The sequence below is a fragment of the Sardina pilchardus genome, chromosome 20 (genome assembly GCF_963854185.1).
Source record: "Sardina pilchardus chromosome 20, fSarPil1.1, whole genome shotgun sequence".
NCBI lineage: Eukaryota > Metazoa > Chordata > Actinopteri > Clupeiformes > Clupeidae > Sardina > Sardina pilchardus.
The window spans coordinates 7,781,034-7,797,855 of NC_085013.1; the positions used below are offsets into that span (position 1 = coordinate 7,781,034).

Consider the following 16,822-nt stretch of genomic DNA (forward strand, 5'->3'; position numbering starts at 1 on the left):
CCCCAAGATCAGACGTCTCCAGTCAGCGATGGTAGCCACTGGGATCTCCCAGGGTCAATGAACCAATCAAAATACAGTCCTATCTCTTCCCCCTGCTACCTGCCATTGATTGGGGTGAGGCAGGCATTCCTGCAAGCTTTCGATATGTCCACAGAAATGGTCCCGGCTCTCAAGGAAGGGTGCCCAAGGGAACATGGCTTCATGGGCTTATACAGAACCATGAACGGATGAAACCACTCCACACAGCTATCAACCTGATAATGTATGCTCGTTTTTTTCCCCCCCTGAAAGTCTCCGCGATTTTAACCAAAGAACACTTCACCTCTTGTCCCTATTCAGCTCATTTTCACTGTCAATATTGCAGTCTGCACTTCACCTAGACCAGCCGAGCTCTGGTTTCCCCTGTAATTGAGTTTAAGGGAGGAAATCGTATCTCCTTTCTTAATGTGACGGGGGCACCACTGTCAATGGTTCCGCGAGAGCCCCGCTCTCTCCGGGGAGCTGAGGGATCAGTCTGATGACTCACGACAGTAATATGTTTCTTATGTAAATGATAACAATGGAAAGCATGCTGGTACCACCACACTGGAATGTGCTCCCCCTTGGCCCCTGGAACCCCCCCCCCCCCCCCACACACACACACACACTAGCCCCCCCCCCACTATCCCTCCTTCCACGGGCCCAGTTCCCCATTTCCCCCCTCTTCATGCGTAACACAAACAGATGCATGAGGAGATACACACAGAGAGAGAGAGAGAGGGGGAAAACACGCCGCCTTTATAGAACTGCCAAAAGAATGAATCGCTTGCAGACACAAGACAGAGGCTATTTTGATATGCACAAGCTCGGTCTCTTTGACTGTATCTTACACACACAACACACACACACACACACACACACACAAGAGTCTCTCTCACACACACTCACACAAAAGAGAGCATCACATATGGACTTGGGGGGCAAATCAGGAGAAGCACCAACAATTGACGGCGAGTGGTAACACGAGGACATTTTTGAAAGAATGAAACGTAGATCACAGCTTTGAGGTTTCCAGAGCGCGCTGTATGGTGACCCACAGGGAACAGACAGACAAGAGTTGATATATGGTGGCAACCCACTGGCTCCAACCACCATTCATTATCACGAGCAGGAGATCAACCGCTGTTGGAGACGTGCCATGCCTATGTTTGGAACTCTCCTTATTGTCAGATAGCATTTAGCCTGTTTACTGAATCCACTGGGCAGAACTTGTGGCTTTACAAAGCTCACGAGTTGGTTAATGTAGAGAGCAAAAACCTCTGGGGGTTTTAAAAGGGAATCCTGCTGACTTTCTGGCCATACAATCCCCTTCTCACTTGCTCACAAATGCGTGGGGGTCAGCTGCAAGCCTCAACTCTCCCGTAATGACACACATGAGAACTCTGTTGTCTTGTGAATTCTTTTAACAGTCTCATTATGATCATTTCTTTCAGCAAAATAGCATCCGCCGGTGGGAAAGCAGTGGCATACTCTAGGCCAGCAGAGCTGGTAATGAGCCCAAATGGTTCTCCAGTGGTTTGGTTGTACAAACAGACACGAGCAGGCCACGATCCCGCCATTAATATCCGATGATTCTTCAATTAATGCATTCATAAGGACAGTTATGTAGTAAAATAGAGTTAATCTAGTGAAATACATTATTTGGCCTTCACATTCCTCATTTTCACAGACATTGTAGTATCCTGCAAAAATGCCCTCAGAAATAAGCTCTTTGTGTTTGTTTGAATCCGAGTGAGTGTTGTATCATGTAATTCTAAAGATTTGTCAGGGTTTCCTCTATAAAAAAGCCGTGACCTCAAACGTTAGAATAACATTTGCTGTAACAACAACAGCAGCAGCGGCACCAGCAGCACTCTTGACTCCCATTTTCCCCCCTACTAAAAGGAATCCCACGTGCAAGAATTCCGACACACATGCGACAGCATACCGCGCAGAGGCACAAAAAAAGCACAGATGACATCGTCCTGGCTAAACAAAAAAAAGAAGGTGGGTGGGTCTGGGGGGTGGGGTGGGGGGGGGGGGGACCAGAAACACAAGAGGAATTTCCAGTCAACAAACAGCGCTGCAGACAAAACATGAACACAAGGGGGGAGGAGACCGCCACGGGAGAGGAGCGCTCCTCGTGTTCCCAAACCTCCACACACACACACACACACACACACACACACCTGCCCCAATAAAACAAGCAGGGCCATCAGGCTAGTTGCTAGGATGCTGTTGCGATAACAAGCTCATATTTTTGTTCTTAATTGCGAGGGAGGCGCCCTCGTGAACACACAGCAACCGCACACGCACACGCGCACACACACACACACACACACACACACACACACGCACACACACGCACACGAGCGACGCACGCGAGCAAACGCGGAGTAGGCACATATCCACCCCAGGAGCGCATTCCTCAACGCCACGTTGGCGCACTGATAGGCCTATTAGGGAGCTTATCAGGCCCCGACAAATCAACCTGTTTGTTTGTTCTGTCACAGACATACTGAAGGAAGTCGTCACATAAACAACAGAGACGAGGCCAAAAAAGAAAGAAACGAAAACACAACACGCCAAACATGCCAATCCCCTTTCAATGTCTCCCGGAGAGAAAAAAGGACGAGAGGAGAAAAAAAACATCAAAATGAGAAGATAAAAATGTATCGCCCTCGGGGAATTTTCACGCATGCATTTGAAAGGGCAGCTAGACTGAATGTTAAGTATGCAGAGCGAAAACAGGAAGCTTTAAACACACACACACACACACACACACACACATACACACACACACACATACATACATACACACACAAGAGTTGCAGCAGGTGATAATGGAGTGTATCTTACACACACACACACACACACGCGTAAATGTCATTTATTACGAACAAAATTATCACAGGAACCGAAATTTAATCACTTACGAGGCCATACTGCTCTTGACTGATACTTCAAATGGATTAATCTTCCTGATTAATCTCTGAATATGTATGAATTAGTAAAGAGGCTCTGCATCAATTAGCAAAGTTAATGACTAATTAAAAATGCCCTCAGGTTTGGCTAATGTATGTGTCATATGCTCAGGAAGATGATAAACAAAGATAGCGGCCGCGACACAAACGTTTTCTGCGTCGAGAGAATCAGAACAGAACAGCAGCACACGCAGCACCAACTTGGCCCTTCCCACCTGCCTAAAAGCCGCCTGTCACTCAGGCAAAATGAATCGACATCTGAGCGGCTGATAACAGCATAGCTGCACAAACACACACACACACACACACACACACACACACACGCATTCAGGGTGTGAAAAATGAATGGTTTTTTAGTTGGGGCTTGCGTAATCAGTACACGGTAGAGAACACCCTGCCAGAGTTTCAGTCAGACATGACCACACATGTCCCGTCTCAGTCCCCAGACAAACAGTGGAGAGAAACAGGGGAAGAGGAGGGAACAGGAGCGAAAGAAAAGCATAGAAGAGAGAGAGAGAGAGAGAGAGAGGGAGGGAGGGAGAGAGAGAGAGGGATAGGAGAGGAAAGGTAGAGGAGGGAGTTTGCATACCTTCAATCTTCTTCAGGGCTGTCTGACAGGTATCCTGGCTGGGGAACTCGAATGGGTTATTGCACGTCCGCAGGCTATCGCATTCGCACTTCCCATCGATGATGTTGCAGCCGGTGACCAGGTTCTCGTTGCACGGCTCGAATCCCAGTAGCTGGTCGTCGTCCCAGTTTTCATCTGAGCCATTGGGGAAGGAGACAAGACAGGATGTCACATGAGAGAGATATCACTTTTAGGTCCCACCATAAATAAACCCCAACAGACAGGGAGCCATTCCGCGTCGTACACGCGCCGAGGCCTGCTTGTCTGATTACGGGCCTCTGGTAATATTTCCACACGCTGAAATTTAATAAATCCTGCTTCCCCCTTGGAGGCTAGATAATTACGATATGCATATGTTCCACCAAATCCCGCAGGTGGACTTCTGTGTTATGTTCGCGTTCATTTTTCACAGCTAATTCACCGCAATGGGAGGCCACTGACAATTCATTTAAGTGACCAAAGCTTGTGTTATTTCCACTAATCCATGAATCCAAACAGTAAAACGGTTTGTTTTGTTTTGGCTGGATAGATCTGTATGTTGGTCACTGCTGTGCTGGTGTTGTGGTCATGAAACATGAAGCACTGGTCACAAAGCATTGGCTGCAGTGTAGTGTAGTCCATTTGTGCATTTCTCTTTTTACACTAAGCAATCAAAGGGGACCTCATTAAATGTACCTCAACACCGTGGTGCATTAGAAGAGGTTACATTACAGCGCTGAGGTCAAAGGGCGCCGAATGGAAAGGCTCACTGTCTCTGCAATTATTTTTTCCAGGAACACTATCCAACGAAAAAAAAAAACCCGACGGCTGGTGTGAAAGAGACAAACAAACAAAAAAATCTAGCAATTGGCACCCCAGTCCACCACTCCTGGCCAACTACTAAACATGACTCCATGCTGCATTCCTCGTTCTTGTCCTTGTCCCCCCCCTCCACCTCCGCCTGAGTGGAAGGCAGCTTTTCGAAAACAAGAACAACCCCTAACCTCGGCGTGCCACTATCTCCCTGCAACATTATGAAGGCTTATTTACAGAGCAAACATACATTACAGATAGGGCACCGGTTCTTGGGCCTCTATGTGTTTACCTTATCTCAGTCTATGTGGGTGCCTGAGGTGGGAGGTGTTTGACTACACATATTTCAAGGGATTTGTGCATGCAGGTGTCGCACATACATGTCTAAATTGGGTCGTATCTATCGGGTTGTTTCTTTCCACCCCTCTGCGCACTCAATAGGTCTCATACAGAATCTCATTTCAGAAGTCCATACAGACATCACCTTGTCATGACAGAAGAGGACCACGCTGATTTTGGGGAAGGGTTTCGCATTTTTACGGTGGGATGTTTTCTGCCTTAACATGACCATATCAAAACAAACCTTCATGTGTAAAACCAGATCGAAATGTTATCGAATGATTCTCGTATGACACACTTTTGCTTCTTACTTTTCTTTCTGCACAACATAGGTTTGCAGGCTCCAACCTTGGGAGTCTTGTTGTTGTACTACATCTACACGTACTACAAGTACTCCATCTCCCAGCGTTTCCATTGATGTTCGGTCACGCAGGCCAGCACATCTCTGCCTGACCTTTGACCCTGGAAAATCACATTAATTTAGTCTGTCTGTCTCTCTGAAAGATTCCCCACTCGGCTCCTCAGGTATTAGAGGAATGCCTTGGTCCTTGACCTCAAGAATGTCGAGAGGCCTCCCTCTCTTCCATCATGCTATGGCCTCCGCATTCTCAAATGCATCGCTTCAACTCCAACTGCTGAATGACCAGACAATGGTGACAAAAGAGATGGGTAAAAAAACATGTGATTCATGTATACACAGGAATAAAACGCTCCATATTCGTCAATATAACAACAAATTGTACACAAACATGTGCTATTTTTATTACTTTCTCGTAAAGTTGCATTCCTATGAGTCATACTTCTGACATTGAATGTCTTTCTTTATGATTCTACCATGTTTTTCTTTTGAGAAATTGATGATAAAAAAAAGACATCCAGCTTCTGAGAACCAAGTGGATGTAACGGAGGGTAGAGACTCTCCAGAAACGCACAATACGGTGACGTGCGAATTGCTAGGACACTTATCCGCCATCAAAAGAGAGCAGGAATCTCTGGGAAACTCTACGCCGTTCACTCCGGTCCACGAAAAAAAAAGGAGGGGGGAGTGAAATTAAATACAGGACGTTCCCTCTTCTCGGTCCGGAAGTTCTGCGAGTTTCAAAAGGAACCGTGGGGACTTCACAGGCGCTTTGGCAGGGCACTTTCCCTCAGGGACCGACGGTGTCCCGTTCCGTCATAAGCCCCCTTTTTTCTGTGTGTGTGTGTGTGTGACACTTCAAAAAAAGACACTCCAGCCCAGAACAGTGAGTAACTGAGATGAGAGCCCGTGGGTGCAGTTTCAGCCATGTTTCCATTGGCCAGAGACAGCACAGTGCACCACAGAAAGAAGGCTCTTTTTTTCCCTCAGGCATACACTTATGATGGTTCAGTTTAATAACTGTCTAGTCTATCATCACAAATAGGCTCTAACGTGTGGAATGTTTAAAGCTCCTGCTGTCTGTATAATAAGTATATATATAATATAATATATAAATATAATATTGTTACCTTTCCCTTGTGCAAGTTCACTTCCTGATAAAGGAGACGCTATCCTCATTCAAGACAGCAAATTCTGTTGAGAGTGAGAATTCAAGAAAGAATTCAAGCAGTACTTCAAATTGCAGTCTGTAAACTGCCTTGGATGAATTAATAAATGTCTCCCATTGTGTGCCACTCAACACACAGCAAAACCTGAGGGACAAACCAAACTCAATGCATCAGACTTTTTTCTTTTTTTTCAAAAAATGATACTTGGACCCTAAACACAAACACAATTGCCACAGCATGATACAACCAAGCTTTGAGAATGGGTCATGGCTCCTTAAAGTGTATTTTGTCTGGCTATAAAACTAGTTTTATCCAGGGTCACCATACCTGGAGACATAATCAGGGTTTGAAAACATTGGCACAAGAGAGTTGAGAGTTAGTGACAGGGACAGAGCAGAATTTATTTTGTGTGAGAGGGACAGAGAAGTAGAAATCGGACCAAACACAAGCAAGGATTGAAAAGTCCTGGTGGACCGTCTTTTGAGACTAGACATCAGCACATCCACCTCCTTTATTGAACTAGCTAGTTCCCTTTGAAGATGTAAGAGGCCTTGGGAAGGAAGAGGGTAAACTATGCAGAATTGGAAGCAGTCTTTTGAGGACGCTCACTGAAAAGAGCTGTACAGGAGTTGTCTGATGCCGCTGAAAAGGCAAAGCCAATAGTTATGGCTGAGGTGCTCACACTTCATTTAGAGTCATGCTATGACCTGAATCGACCCGAAATACGTGAAATCTTGTCGCTGTGTTTCTGGAGTGATACTTTTTTTCTGTCTGTTTATAGCGTGCCCCAACTCATCAGGAGTGTGGAGGAGGAAGGTGGGACGCTGCACGCCATTGTTGATGCTTCTGGAGGCATCATGGGCCTAATTCAACGAAATACAATAACATCAGGAAAGGTGCCTGCTTAATAGCTCCATGCTCATAAAGGCTGCTCTGATGGTAATGTGTTTTGATTTTAATCTGCTACTAGTAGCACATGCCGTGCTGTGAAGGAGCGCATTCACAGATTCCGGGTACAACATGTGGTGCGTTTGCAACTGCCGCCAGCCAGCTGTGTGACTGTTGTTGCATCCTGAGCCCTGTTGCGTTGTATTAGGTAGCCTTGGGTATCGACTAGGGCTCTGTGGCAACGCATGGTGTACCGCAAAGGAGTCTTTACCGATTCCTGGGTCCAACATGGAGCTCATTTACGACTGCCACAAGCCGATTGTGCATCGATGTTGGATCTCGCGTCAAGGGGGGGTGGGGGGTTGAGTTTGTACATGCAAACGGCAGTGCTCCACTATGAAAGCCATTATTGTCAAGGGTTTGCGCGCGCAAGAACTGGCTTTCCCACTGAGCGAGTGCGCTCAGCGAACTTGACCGTTGACCGGGCGCGCTGTAAATCACAGCTCCTTTAGCGCCGAGCCCAGCGGCGACCACAACAAAAATCTTTGCGACATTTACCTCAACCAAGAGCAAGCTAGCGGCGAGCGCAGCGCGGCGTATGCCGCGGTACAATGAGAACCCGGCTTCAAGCGGTGCTACTGTATGTCAAATCGCCATGGTTGTTGATTGGCCTGCAGCAAAATAAAAGCAACACCTTTTCCTGTGTATGTCTCAAAAGAATCTGCATGTGGGCAAGCCGAGCAGACGGGAGAGCAGCGAGGGGACGGATGAAGCGCTACAGTGGCGAGGTGCTGCTGCAACCCCAGCGGAATACACGTATGATACAACAGAGAGGCAAACAATGCAACGCTCCAGAGACAAACTTGAATTGGTTGGGAATCCATTTTATTCTGTCTGAACCTGGCACCATGCCAGCTCTGCCCCAGAGGTACCACAGCTATTGCGTGAGTGAGAGTGTGAGTGTGTGTGTGTGTGTGTGTGTGTATCGATTGAGGTTATTAAAAGGCTACTACCTCTGCTAAAAAAAAGGAGGTCAGGGATGGGCACTCTCACGCCATTGATAATCTTTGCTGTTAATGGTGCTCATGTGTGGTGTAATGTGTGTGGCCGGTGGCTGAGGCTTTTTCCACATGTTCACTCAGAAAGAAAGGTGACCCTGACCAGCCGCTGATGATTGGCCAGGGGTTTGACTACGACCATGGCCCCTGCGTGTGTCAGATTGTTTTTTTGTGTGTCTATGTGTGTGTGTGAGTCTGTGCGCATGTGGTGTGTGTGTGTGTGTGTGTGTGTGTGTTCCAGGTCATTTAGAGATGAGAAGTGACCCGAGGCAGCCTGTGACACGACCCTCCGTGTGTCCGTGTGTATGTGTCCGTGTGTGTGTACACACACACACACCACTGTGTATTGTGTCTAGCTCCAGGTCATTTAGATGGGGGGCAGCCAAACAACTCTGCCCATGCTCCTGGCAAGAAACCCACAGATCCCTCTTTGGGAGGGGCCGCGGGTCTGTTCCACACTCTCAAAATGGCTACTTACGAGTAACGAGTCACTGTCAGAATGGTCAATATCATCATCATCATCATCATCATCATCGTCACAGCAGCCTGGTGTTCTCCCTCGCTGTGTTCCACGGCTGCCTGGGTGAACCAATGGCGCCCTTGCAAAATAGTTAATGGACTGGCTGTTAAGTCTGATGACAGAGGTGTGGATTGAGTTAGCGACAGAGCCACAGCCTTAATGCACTGCTGACACCCAGCAAGGCTAGCGTCCAACTCAATTATCAGGCTTTAATCAAATCTGGATAACCTGGAAGAAAATAGTCTGGACCTTGGTTAAGGCTGCACCTTACAAAACCAAGGTTGACCTTGGACTCAAATTGAGGGCTGTTTTTTTTTAATGTGTGGGTTGTCCTATTGTGCCTTGGTAGTGTGTGCATGTGTGTGTGTGTGTGTGTGTGTGTGTGTGTGTGTGTGTGTGTGTGTTGGAGTGAATGCTGGTGGTGAGGGGTGAGTACCTCACACAGGGACTTATGTCCTCGCTCCTGGTCGCTGCCTGCTCAGTGCAAAGTTGTTTATAGCGATGGAGATTAGATTTCCATCACCTCACCAGCCAGTGAGCATGCTTTAAAAGCATAATTCTTTTTTGGATGGCGTCCTCCTTGCTTGTACAACCAAAGGGGGACCTTTCCTACACTCTCCCCTCTCTCTCTCTCTCTCTCTCTCTCTCTCTCTCTCTCTCTCTCTCTCTCTCTCTCTCTCTCACACACACACACACACACACACACACACACACACACACACACACACACACACACAGACACACCAAAGGTATATAAAGATACGAATCAACGGAATCTTTAAATGCTTAACTTCAGCCTTATCATGGCAGATAAGTGCAATTTCTACCCAGAAAGCAACACTGTCTAGCAACTTCTGCATGCAATCAAAAACTGGGAAAGATAAGCAGGCAAGGTACACATGTATTCCCTTAACAATGGTGTTTTGATAAAATCCTGGCACATAATCAAGTCTAAGAGAGAGAGAGACATCTTGGAAACCTTGAGCCTTTGTTCCGTCCTGGAACCATCACTATACACTGCGTAGGAGCAGTCGGCTTTCTCTCAAAGACTACTGTGAATCATTACGCGTCCGCGTGCCCTAAAAATGAATTGCTTATTTTGTGCTGTACAAGCTAATAGGTTTAATAAGCAAGCACATACTGTAAGTGGGGAGGTACACACTGCAAAAAAATATGCTAATTGAAAGTATGGATTATCCGAAACATTGTGAATAAATGTTTGGCATGCGCAATGGACAGTGTGCGGGATTTTATTTTTAAAGTAGAACTGGTTAGTGGCTACCTTTACCTATTCCCACTCGCCTGTCTTCCCCACAAAAGAGGTGTGCAAAAGCGCTTTTCAACTAATTGAAAGTATGGATATAAAAAAAAAGCTACAGATTATATATTTTATTTATATATATATATTATATATACGCACTTAATGGGTGCATATGTTTTGTTTCAGCCTAAGGCTACAGTATGTGCTTTCTGGGTAGACACTAAAGCCTAAAAGCTTGGTTAATTCCATGACTTTTTTGCTGCAGTCTGCTAGTCTTTCTCCTCCTCTTCTTTCCTTACTCCTGGGCAGTAACCAGGCTGCAAAAGAACGATAACCCCCCGTGACACTACACACGCGGTACCCTGCTAGTTTGCCTGCTGAGCAGACAACACAACGAACTGTAGAGGCTGGTGGTGGTGGAGATGCAAAGACTGGTGTGTGTGTGGGGGGGGGGGTTGGCAGTGTGTGTGTGTGTGTGTGAGTGAGAGAGAGAAGGGGGGGGGGGGGGGGGGGGTTGCGCTTGAAGGGTCAAACATTTCTGCTTGTCTTCGCTGACTGTGTGAGACAGCCTGAGCTTCCATGCAAATTTAAGTCAGCATTCTCTTGACTTGTTTTGCAGGAAATCGACAGACACACCGGGCGCACGTTTATGTGGGCTGGCAGTGACATTCATTTTTAAAAGCAAGGGGGAAAGGGGGTGGGGGCAGAGTTGTGGACTTTCCACCTCAGAGCAACTTTTGTTGTTTTCCAGCTTCCTACATCATGAGAGAGAGAGAGAGAGAGAGAGAGAGAGAGAGAAAGAAAGAAAGAGAGAGAGAGAGAGAGAGAGAGAGAGAGAGAGAGAGAGAGAGAGAGAGAGAGAGAGAGAGAGAGAGAGAGAGAGAGAGAGAGCCAGCGAGGGAGGGAGGGAGGGGGGAGCCCTGAATATTAGGAGCCCTGAACCTCTGACTCATTCAAGACGAAAAAAACCCACAAAAGATGCCTCAACAAATCACCCACTCTGTACTAGTTTTGAAGCAATATGCTCACAACATGCGGGGAAAAGTGAAAGTTTGCCAGGAACCAGATGGGAAATGCCTCACGGTCCTTTCCCTGGTGTGATGTCCTTGTTTCACAAAGCAGACTGCCTAGCAGCAAGAGGCCATCTCTGATCCTAGACAGCACTTGGATGGCCAATTATCTCAATGTTATTTAGCACTGATTCGATAGCGATATGAAGCCTCCCCCCCTCCCCACAATATGACTGACAGCGACAAAAGGGGTAGCTGTTCAGCATGTTAGTATGGAGTACGGACTCCATCCCCAGGTGTGTTTACAAACTGGGCATATTTATTTATTTAACACACACACACACACACACACACACACACACACACACACACACACACACACACACACACACACACACACACACACACACACACACACACACACACACACACACACACACACACACACACACACACACACACACACACACACACACACACACACACACACACAGGACCGGGATCTGTCATCTGCCATCAAAAAATAGCACATGCGACTGAGGCTGCTGTGCCTGAATCTGACAGTATCTGGAGAGATGGGGGGGGGAAAAACCCTCTGATGGTTACTTACAGTGGAGCATTTATGACAAGACCCAAGCCATGCCGTTTTCAAATTAAGTACCTGACAGCTTCCTCATCATCAGACAAAGTGAGAGAAGGAGGAAGGTGAACAGACAGGCAGACAGACAAACAGAAAGGCAGAGAGACACAAACTCTTCCAGCCACCCACTGTCTACTCTGTAAATACACAGCTGAGTAAATGGATGCTATCGCCAGGTAACAAAAAAAATGTCAACTATGCACGCCGTCTTGGATGAGAGCGTCAGCTAGGCAAATAAATTATTATTATTTCTCCCGAGCCCTCATGCCATAGCTTGCAAGGGGCTTGAATAGAAAGCAGCGCAGGAATGTTAAACAGAAAGAACATAAGAGAGGGAGGGAAACAGAGAGAGAGGGAGGGAGAAGGAGAGCAAGAGAGAAAGAGAAAGAGAGAGAAGTAGAGAGGCACCAGCTACACAGCCACACCCCCACTGTATGGATGGCTGTTGTTTTTTAAAGCATTAAACTATTTGGCAACATCAGGCTGCCGACCTGACTTGCAGCCAGGACAACCAGCACCCGAATCCGCTTTGGCAGGCCGCGAGCCCACATTTACACAGAGGTAGAGCTCGAAAAACAAGGGGAAGAGGATGTGTTCTTGCTCCACACCGCTTCAGAAGCCCCCCTCCCCCTCCCTCCCTCCCTCCTCGACCAGAGTCAACTGAGCCACCCGCTTTCTCGCTCTCCTGTTCTTTCTTTGCCCTCTCGAAAAAATCTGCTGTTAGGTTTGGAAACAACTCCACGGCTTCCCTTTGTGCGTCACACAGCCCTGTGTTCACCAACGGGCGCACGTGCTGAGGGGGGTTTTGAGCGCAAAAAAAGCAAAGCAAATAGAAACCCCACGAGCCACTACAGCACAAGTTGATGAGGTTCACTCCTCGCTTTAGGGGAGAAGTGATGAAACCGCTGGAAAAAAAATAATAATAAAAAAAATCAAAAGAATCCTATGACCGTTCGCCAGTGCTGTGCAGAGAGCAGACATATCCTTCAAGTGCGCTACTCTTTCTGTTTCAAAACACAGAAAGCAGCAACCGGGGTAAACCAACTCAGGCAGTCAAACCCTGGGCAGGAGTGTAAATCGGAGGGCATTAATATGGTCCCCAAAGTGGTTGTCTTGCCCATGAAAGTCAGCAACAGCAGTAGCAGCAGCTGTAGCGGCAGCAGTAGCAGCAGTAGATGCAGAAGCTAACTTTCAGGGCCAGAGAGTGCCTAGTGCCCTAGTGAAAAGTGATGAGATTAGACTGCACGGCAGGGCTCGCTGCTGCCCTCGGGCACCACGGGCAGGCTCGGCGCGAGGCGATAATGTAACTTCTGTGTCGCGGAGAGCAGCTCTTTCGCTCTCTCGCGCTCTCTCCCTCTCTCTCCCTCTTCTCCCCAGAGGGAGAGGCCTAGCGTAGCGCTGCCAACCAGCGCTAACGAGAGAAGCGGGACATGACAACACACCAGCGGCCCCCAGAGAGTGTTCTTATTGCCTCTATGCCCTCAGGTCAACTGCCCCTCGTCCGCTAGCCCAACTGCAGGCCACCACCTCCACAACTCTTGCCGCTGGTGGGCTCTCCCCATGGAACGGTCACATCGATCTGTGAGGAGTTGGGCATTTGACCAGGTAATTCCTTCAATCTCACGATTACGACATTTGGACAGAGAGAGCCCTGATCAATGGTTGGCCCCTACAATTATCAAAAAAGGGCTCTGGTACTTTTCCACTCCCCCAAAAGACAACCATGAGCATCCTCAGACACTAGTTTGGTCTCAGCAAAACCTCTGAACTGCTGGATTAACAGTATGAGAGGGTCAACTTCAAGTGCAAATATCCAGATGTTGACAGTCAGACATTCAACCGTTCTCCTACTTCCTGCACACACACACAAAAAAAAACACGTTCCAAGTGATCTGGTTTGATGACGCAACGAGGGCATGCCTTGGCCGACAAGTAGTCTTGGCAATTATCTTAGATATGGTGGCCTTAATGTCTAAGCGTGATGACCCATTCTGAATAAGTTACAACTGCACTGACACCGTAAGGGCTCCCATAACTCACATTCGAAACCACAGAGCCAATAACCGTAATGAGTCATTAAAGGCAAAGGCCTCTGTCAGTGTTTGGAGTATTTTCATGACCACAGAGGCATGCAGGAGGGGGGAGGAGGGGGGAGGAAGGGAGGGGGGGGGGTATGATCTTGGCAGGGAGCGATGCAAGGTCATTAGGTGTGAACGTCAGGGTTATGAGGCCAAAGGTTAGACTGTCAGAGCGATGTACTCGCGATCCACGCTTTGATCCTGTTCATTCCTCGCAGCAGGCATGCGGCTTAAGACACACACAGACCTCCTGTGTTTTCTTGGCCGGATTACGCCGGGACGTCACCTGAGACAGTACATGCCAAACCTTCGGGAACGCCATCAGCATGTTTTCATTATTGGCTTGGCTTGAAACCCGACCCCAGACGTCTTACTGCCTGGCCTGGGCACCACATGGGTCTTGAGCAACCCTTTTTTCAGACTGCCTTTGGGCTTAAAAAAAAAGAGGCTGCTCCCTTCAGGTTAAGAGGCCCACCTGTATGAGTTGAAGCCTACTACTTCTTCGGGGGACAAAATACCATTTGCTGAGGAGATAAACATGATGGTTTCTAATGGTTATCCTTGATTGGTTCAAATAGCTGTGTGGATAATACTACTCTTGTGCCACCCAGTTCTGTAGTCTACAGAGGCAGCAGTCTTCGGGAGCAAAAGAATGGTCATGTGTTGAAAACTAGAGCCACCGCAAAATGTATAGCCTAACAAGCAGTGCAGTTCAACCACCAGGTTAGTGCAAACAGTGACAAAGACATTTCTGTGAGGGTCAACATTTGAGATTCCACGTATTTGCGGTACACGTACATCCCTCATATGTTGTAAAATATACGGGTCTGACGCGCAAGCTGAGTCACATAGCAGACATTCCAATGAAAAACCAACATACCTCGGCGGAGGGGCTGGGGCTGGCACCAAGTCCAAAAACAGCACGGAATTCGTTAGCTATACCCCAAAGAAATGGAAAACCCACATGCTGCAAACGCATTAGCCAGCTCGCTTGCTCAGCCACTCTCGTACCCAGTTCCACCATAGCAAACGACGAGGAGGGCGGTAAACGCATCCTCCTCAGTAATTCAATAAGTTTATCAATGACAGAAGCGTGCATTTGAACCTGGTGTATTAACTATAGCCTATCTCCAGTCTTAACCTCTATCGCTCAATAGGCTACAGCAACAACAGAATAAGACGCGATTAAACATTGGTAATAATGGGGTGATGTGTCATGCGGGCTTCAATTCAACGGGAATTTAAATGTTCCCATAGTAGCCTACAGATTTTCTGTCAAGTAAAGATTGACATGCATTAATAAAAAAAAAAATTCACCTTAAACAATTACTTGCCTACTGTTGGTAGCCCCCTGCATGGGTAAACGTCAAACAATACAGCATATAATGCTGTCATTGTCTGAAAAGCATCACAAATGTGGTATAGCATCTTGTTCCAGTAAAACAACTTTTCACAAACCGTTCGAATCATTTCACAAAACGGGCAGATATCGCACAAGTATCAGTAATACAAACCTTCGCAAACTCCGACCTCAAACTGGGTGATGAAGCCGCCGTTTACCAGGGGTCTGATCACGCACCGGAGCCCCCGGTCACAAGTTCCGTACAGACCGTACATGCCGCCGCAGCTCTCGTTCTTCTGCTTTGCGCAGACCGTGCAGCACCCGCAGATTCCAGGCACCACGGCCCCCTTACACTGCTTCGGTTCCTCGCATTTCGACTCGTCGCACGGCAGGCACAACAACGCCCGGCTGTTCTTCGCAATCAGGATCATAAGTTGGCAAATGACAATGCATTTCGCTAGAAGATACATCCTGGAGGAGGCCATGAAACAAAAGTGGAAAATATGTAATCCAAACCCACTCCCGATTCCCCAAAATCAATCCTGAGAGGTAAAACCTTGTCGAAATGACCCTAATGAAAGGAACACGCCGTTCTAAACTGGCATGTAAAGGGGTTTGCAGTTCCCGTAAAAAATGTCCGGATTTCTGTTGTATTGGTTTACACGTCCCTCACGACAAACTTTTGTTGAGTAGGATTCAAGCCACTAAATGCGCGATCCGTTAAACTGTGGGAGAAACAGCAACTATCCCACGCTGTAAAGAGACAGCATGGTTTTCGTGTGCTATGCTATAACACTCCGAGTTCCTTCTAGTTTGTTTTCCGAAACAACTTTCTGTTATGGACTCATGCGTCTCTGTCTCCCTCTCTCCCCCTCTGTCTCCCCTCACTCTCAGTCTTTATATGCACAAGCTGGAGGATTTCGTTCTCTTCTGCGCCTTCCTTGCTCCAAAAGCTGATGTGCGACGTTTCCAAAAATTCCTTTGGAGGCGAAAGTAGCGCTATTATTTGGTCGCTGGCACTGATTCACTTCGCTACGTCTGTTGAAATCAAACGTTTCCTGCTCTTGCGTCTGCCGTGTTCCTCGGTCTCATGTTTATGCTTCACTGTTGCGGGACTCTCCGCCCGTTGCTGGCTCGGTGCAGTCCTCACACCGTGACCTCATAACGCAACCACTCCCCTCCTGCATTACTTTGCTCCAATGGGTAGTTCGCTCCAGATATGGAACACAGGAAATGTTGGCACACGGAACGCAAATGAAAATCTGCGATATGCAGGCCTGGACCGTTGTTTGGGCGCAGGTGGGGAGTCTTGGGCCGCTAAGTCTTAGGGGGTGGGGGTGGGGGTGGGGGTGAGGGGGGGCAGATCTTATGAGACATCTGACTGCATAACAATGTTTTTAGCTGGAGAGTTTGAAGGGTAGCCTAGATGAAAATGGAAGGGAAATGATAAGTGCAACAATTACACGTGCAATAACGGATAATGTACTGGTATCCTCAGTTACAATGAGCTCAATTAGAATCGTTGTAGTGATGAGGCTGAAATAGAGACAGAAATCATAGAAAAGAATAACAGAAAAAGCTGCATAGTTTCATAAGTTTGAGCTATGTTTTTTTTTAGCTATGCTAAACTTACTATATTGCAGATTGCGGATGCATTGCATGGAATAATATGTATTCCATCTAATAAAATAATGTTATTAACATATGATATGACACATATACATGTTATGATATACA

At 47.3% G+C, this 16,822-nt stretch overlaps 1 protein-coding gene across 1 annotated transcript in view; it reads right to left on the minus strand.

Annotated features, from left to right (window-relative positions):
* The window catches only part of crim1 (cysteine rich transmembrane BMP regulator 1 (chordin-like)), a 108,474-nt gene extending 92,273 nt beyond the window's left edge, over window positions 1-16,201 (minus strand). Inside the window, exons 1-2 of the mRNA XM_062522289.1 lie at window positions 15,258-16,201; window positions 3,592-3,765 (exon numbers count right to left, since the gene is read on the minus strand). Of these exons, the coding sequence (XP_062378273.1) occupies window positions 3,592-3,765; window positions 15,258-15,570 (487 nt within the window). The 5' untranslated portion in view covers window positions 15,571-16,201. The remainder of the gene's footprint in view (window positions 1-3,591; window positions 3,766-15,257) is intronic.
* Between the last annotated feature and the right edge of the window lie 621 nt (window positions 16,202-16,822).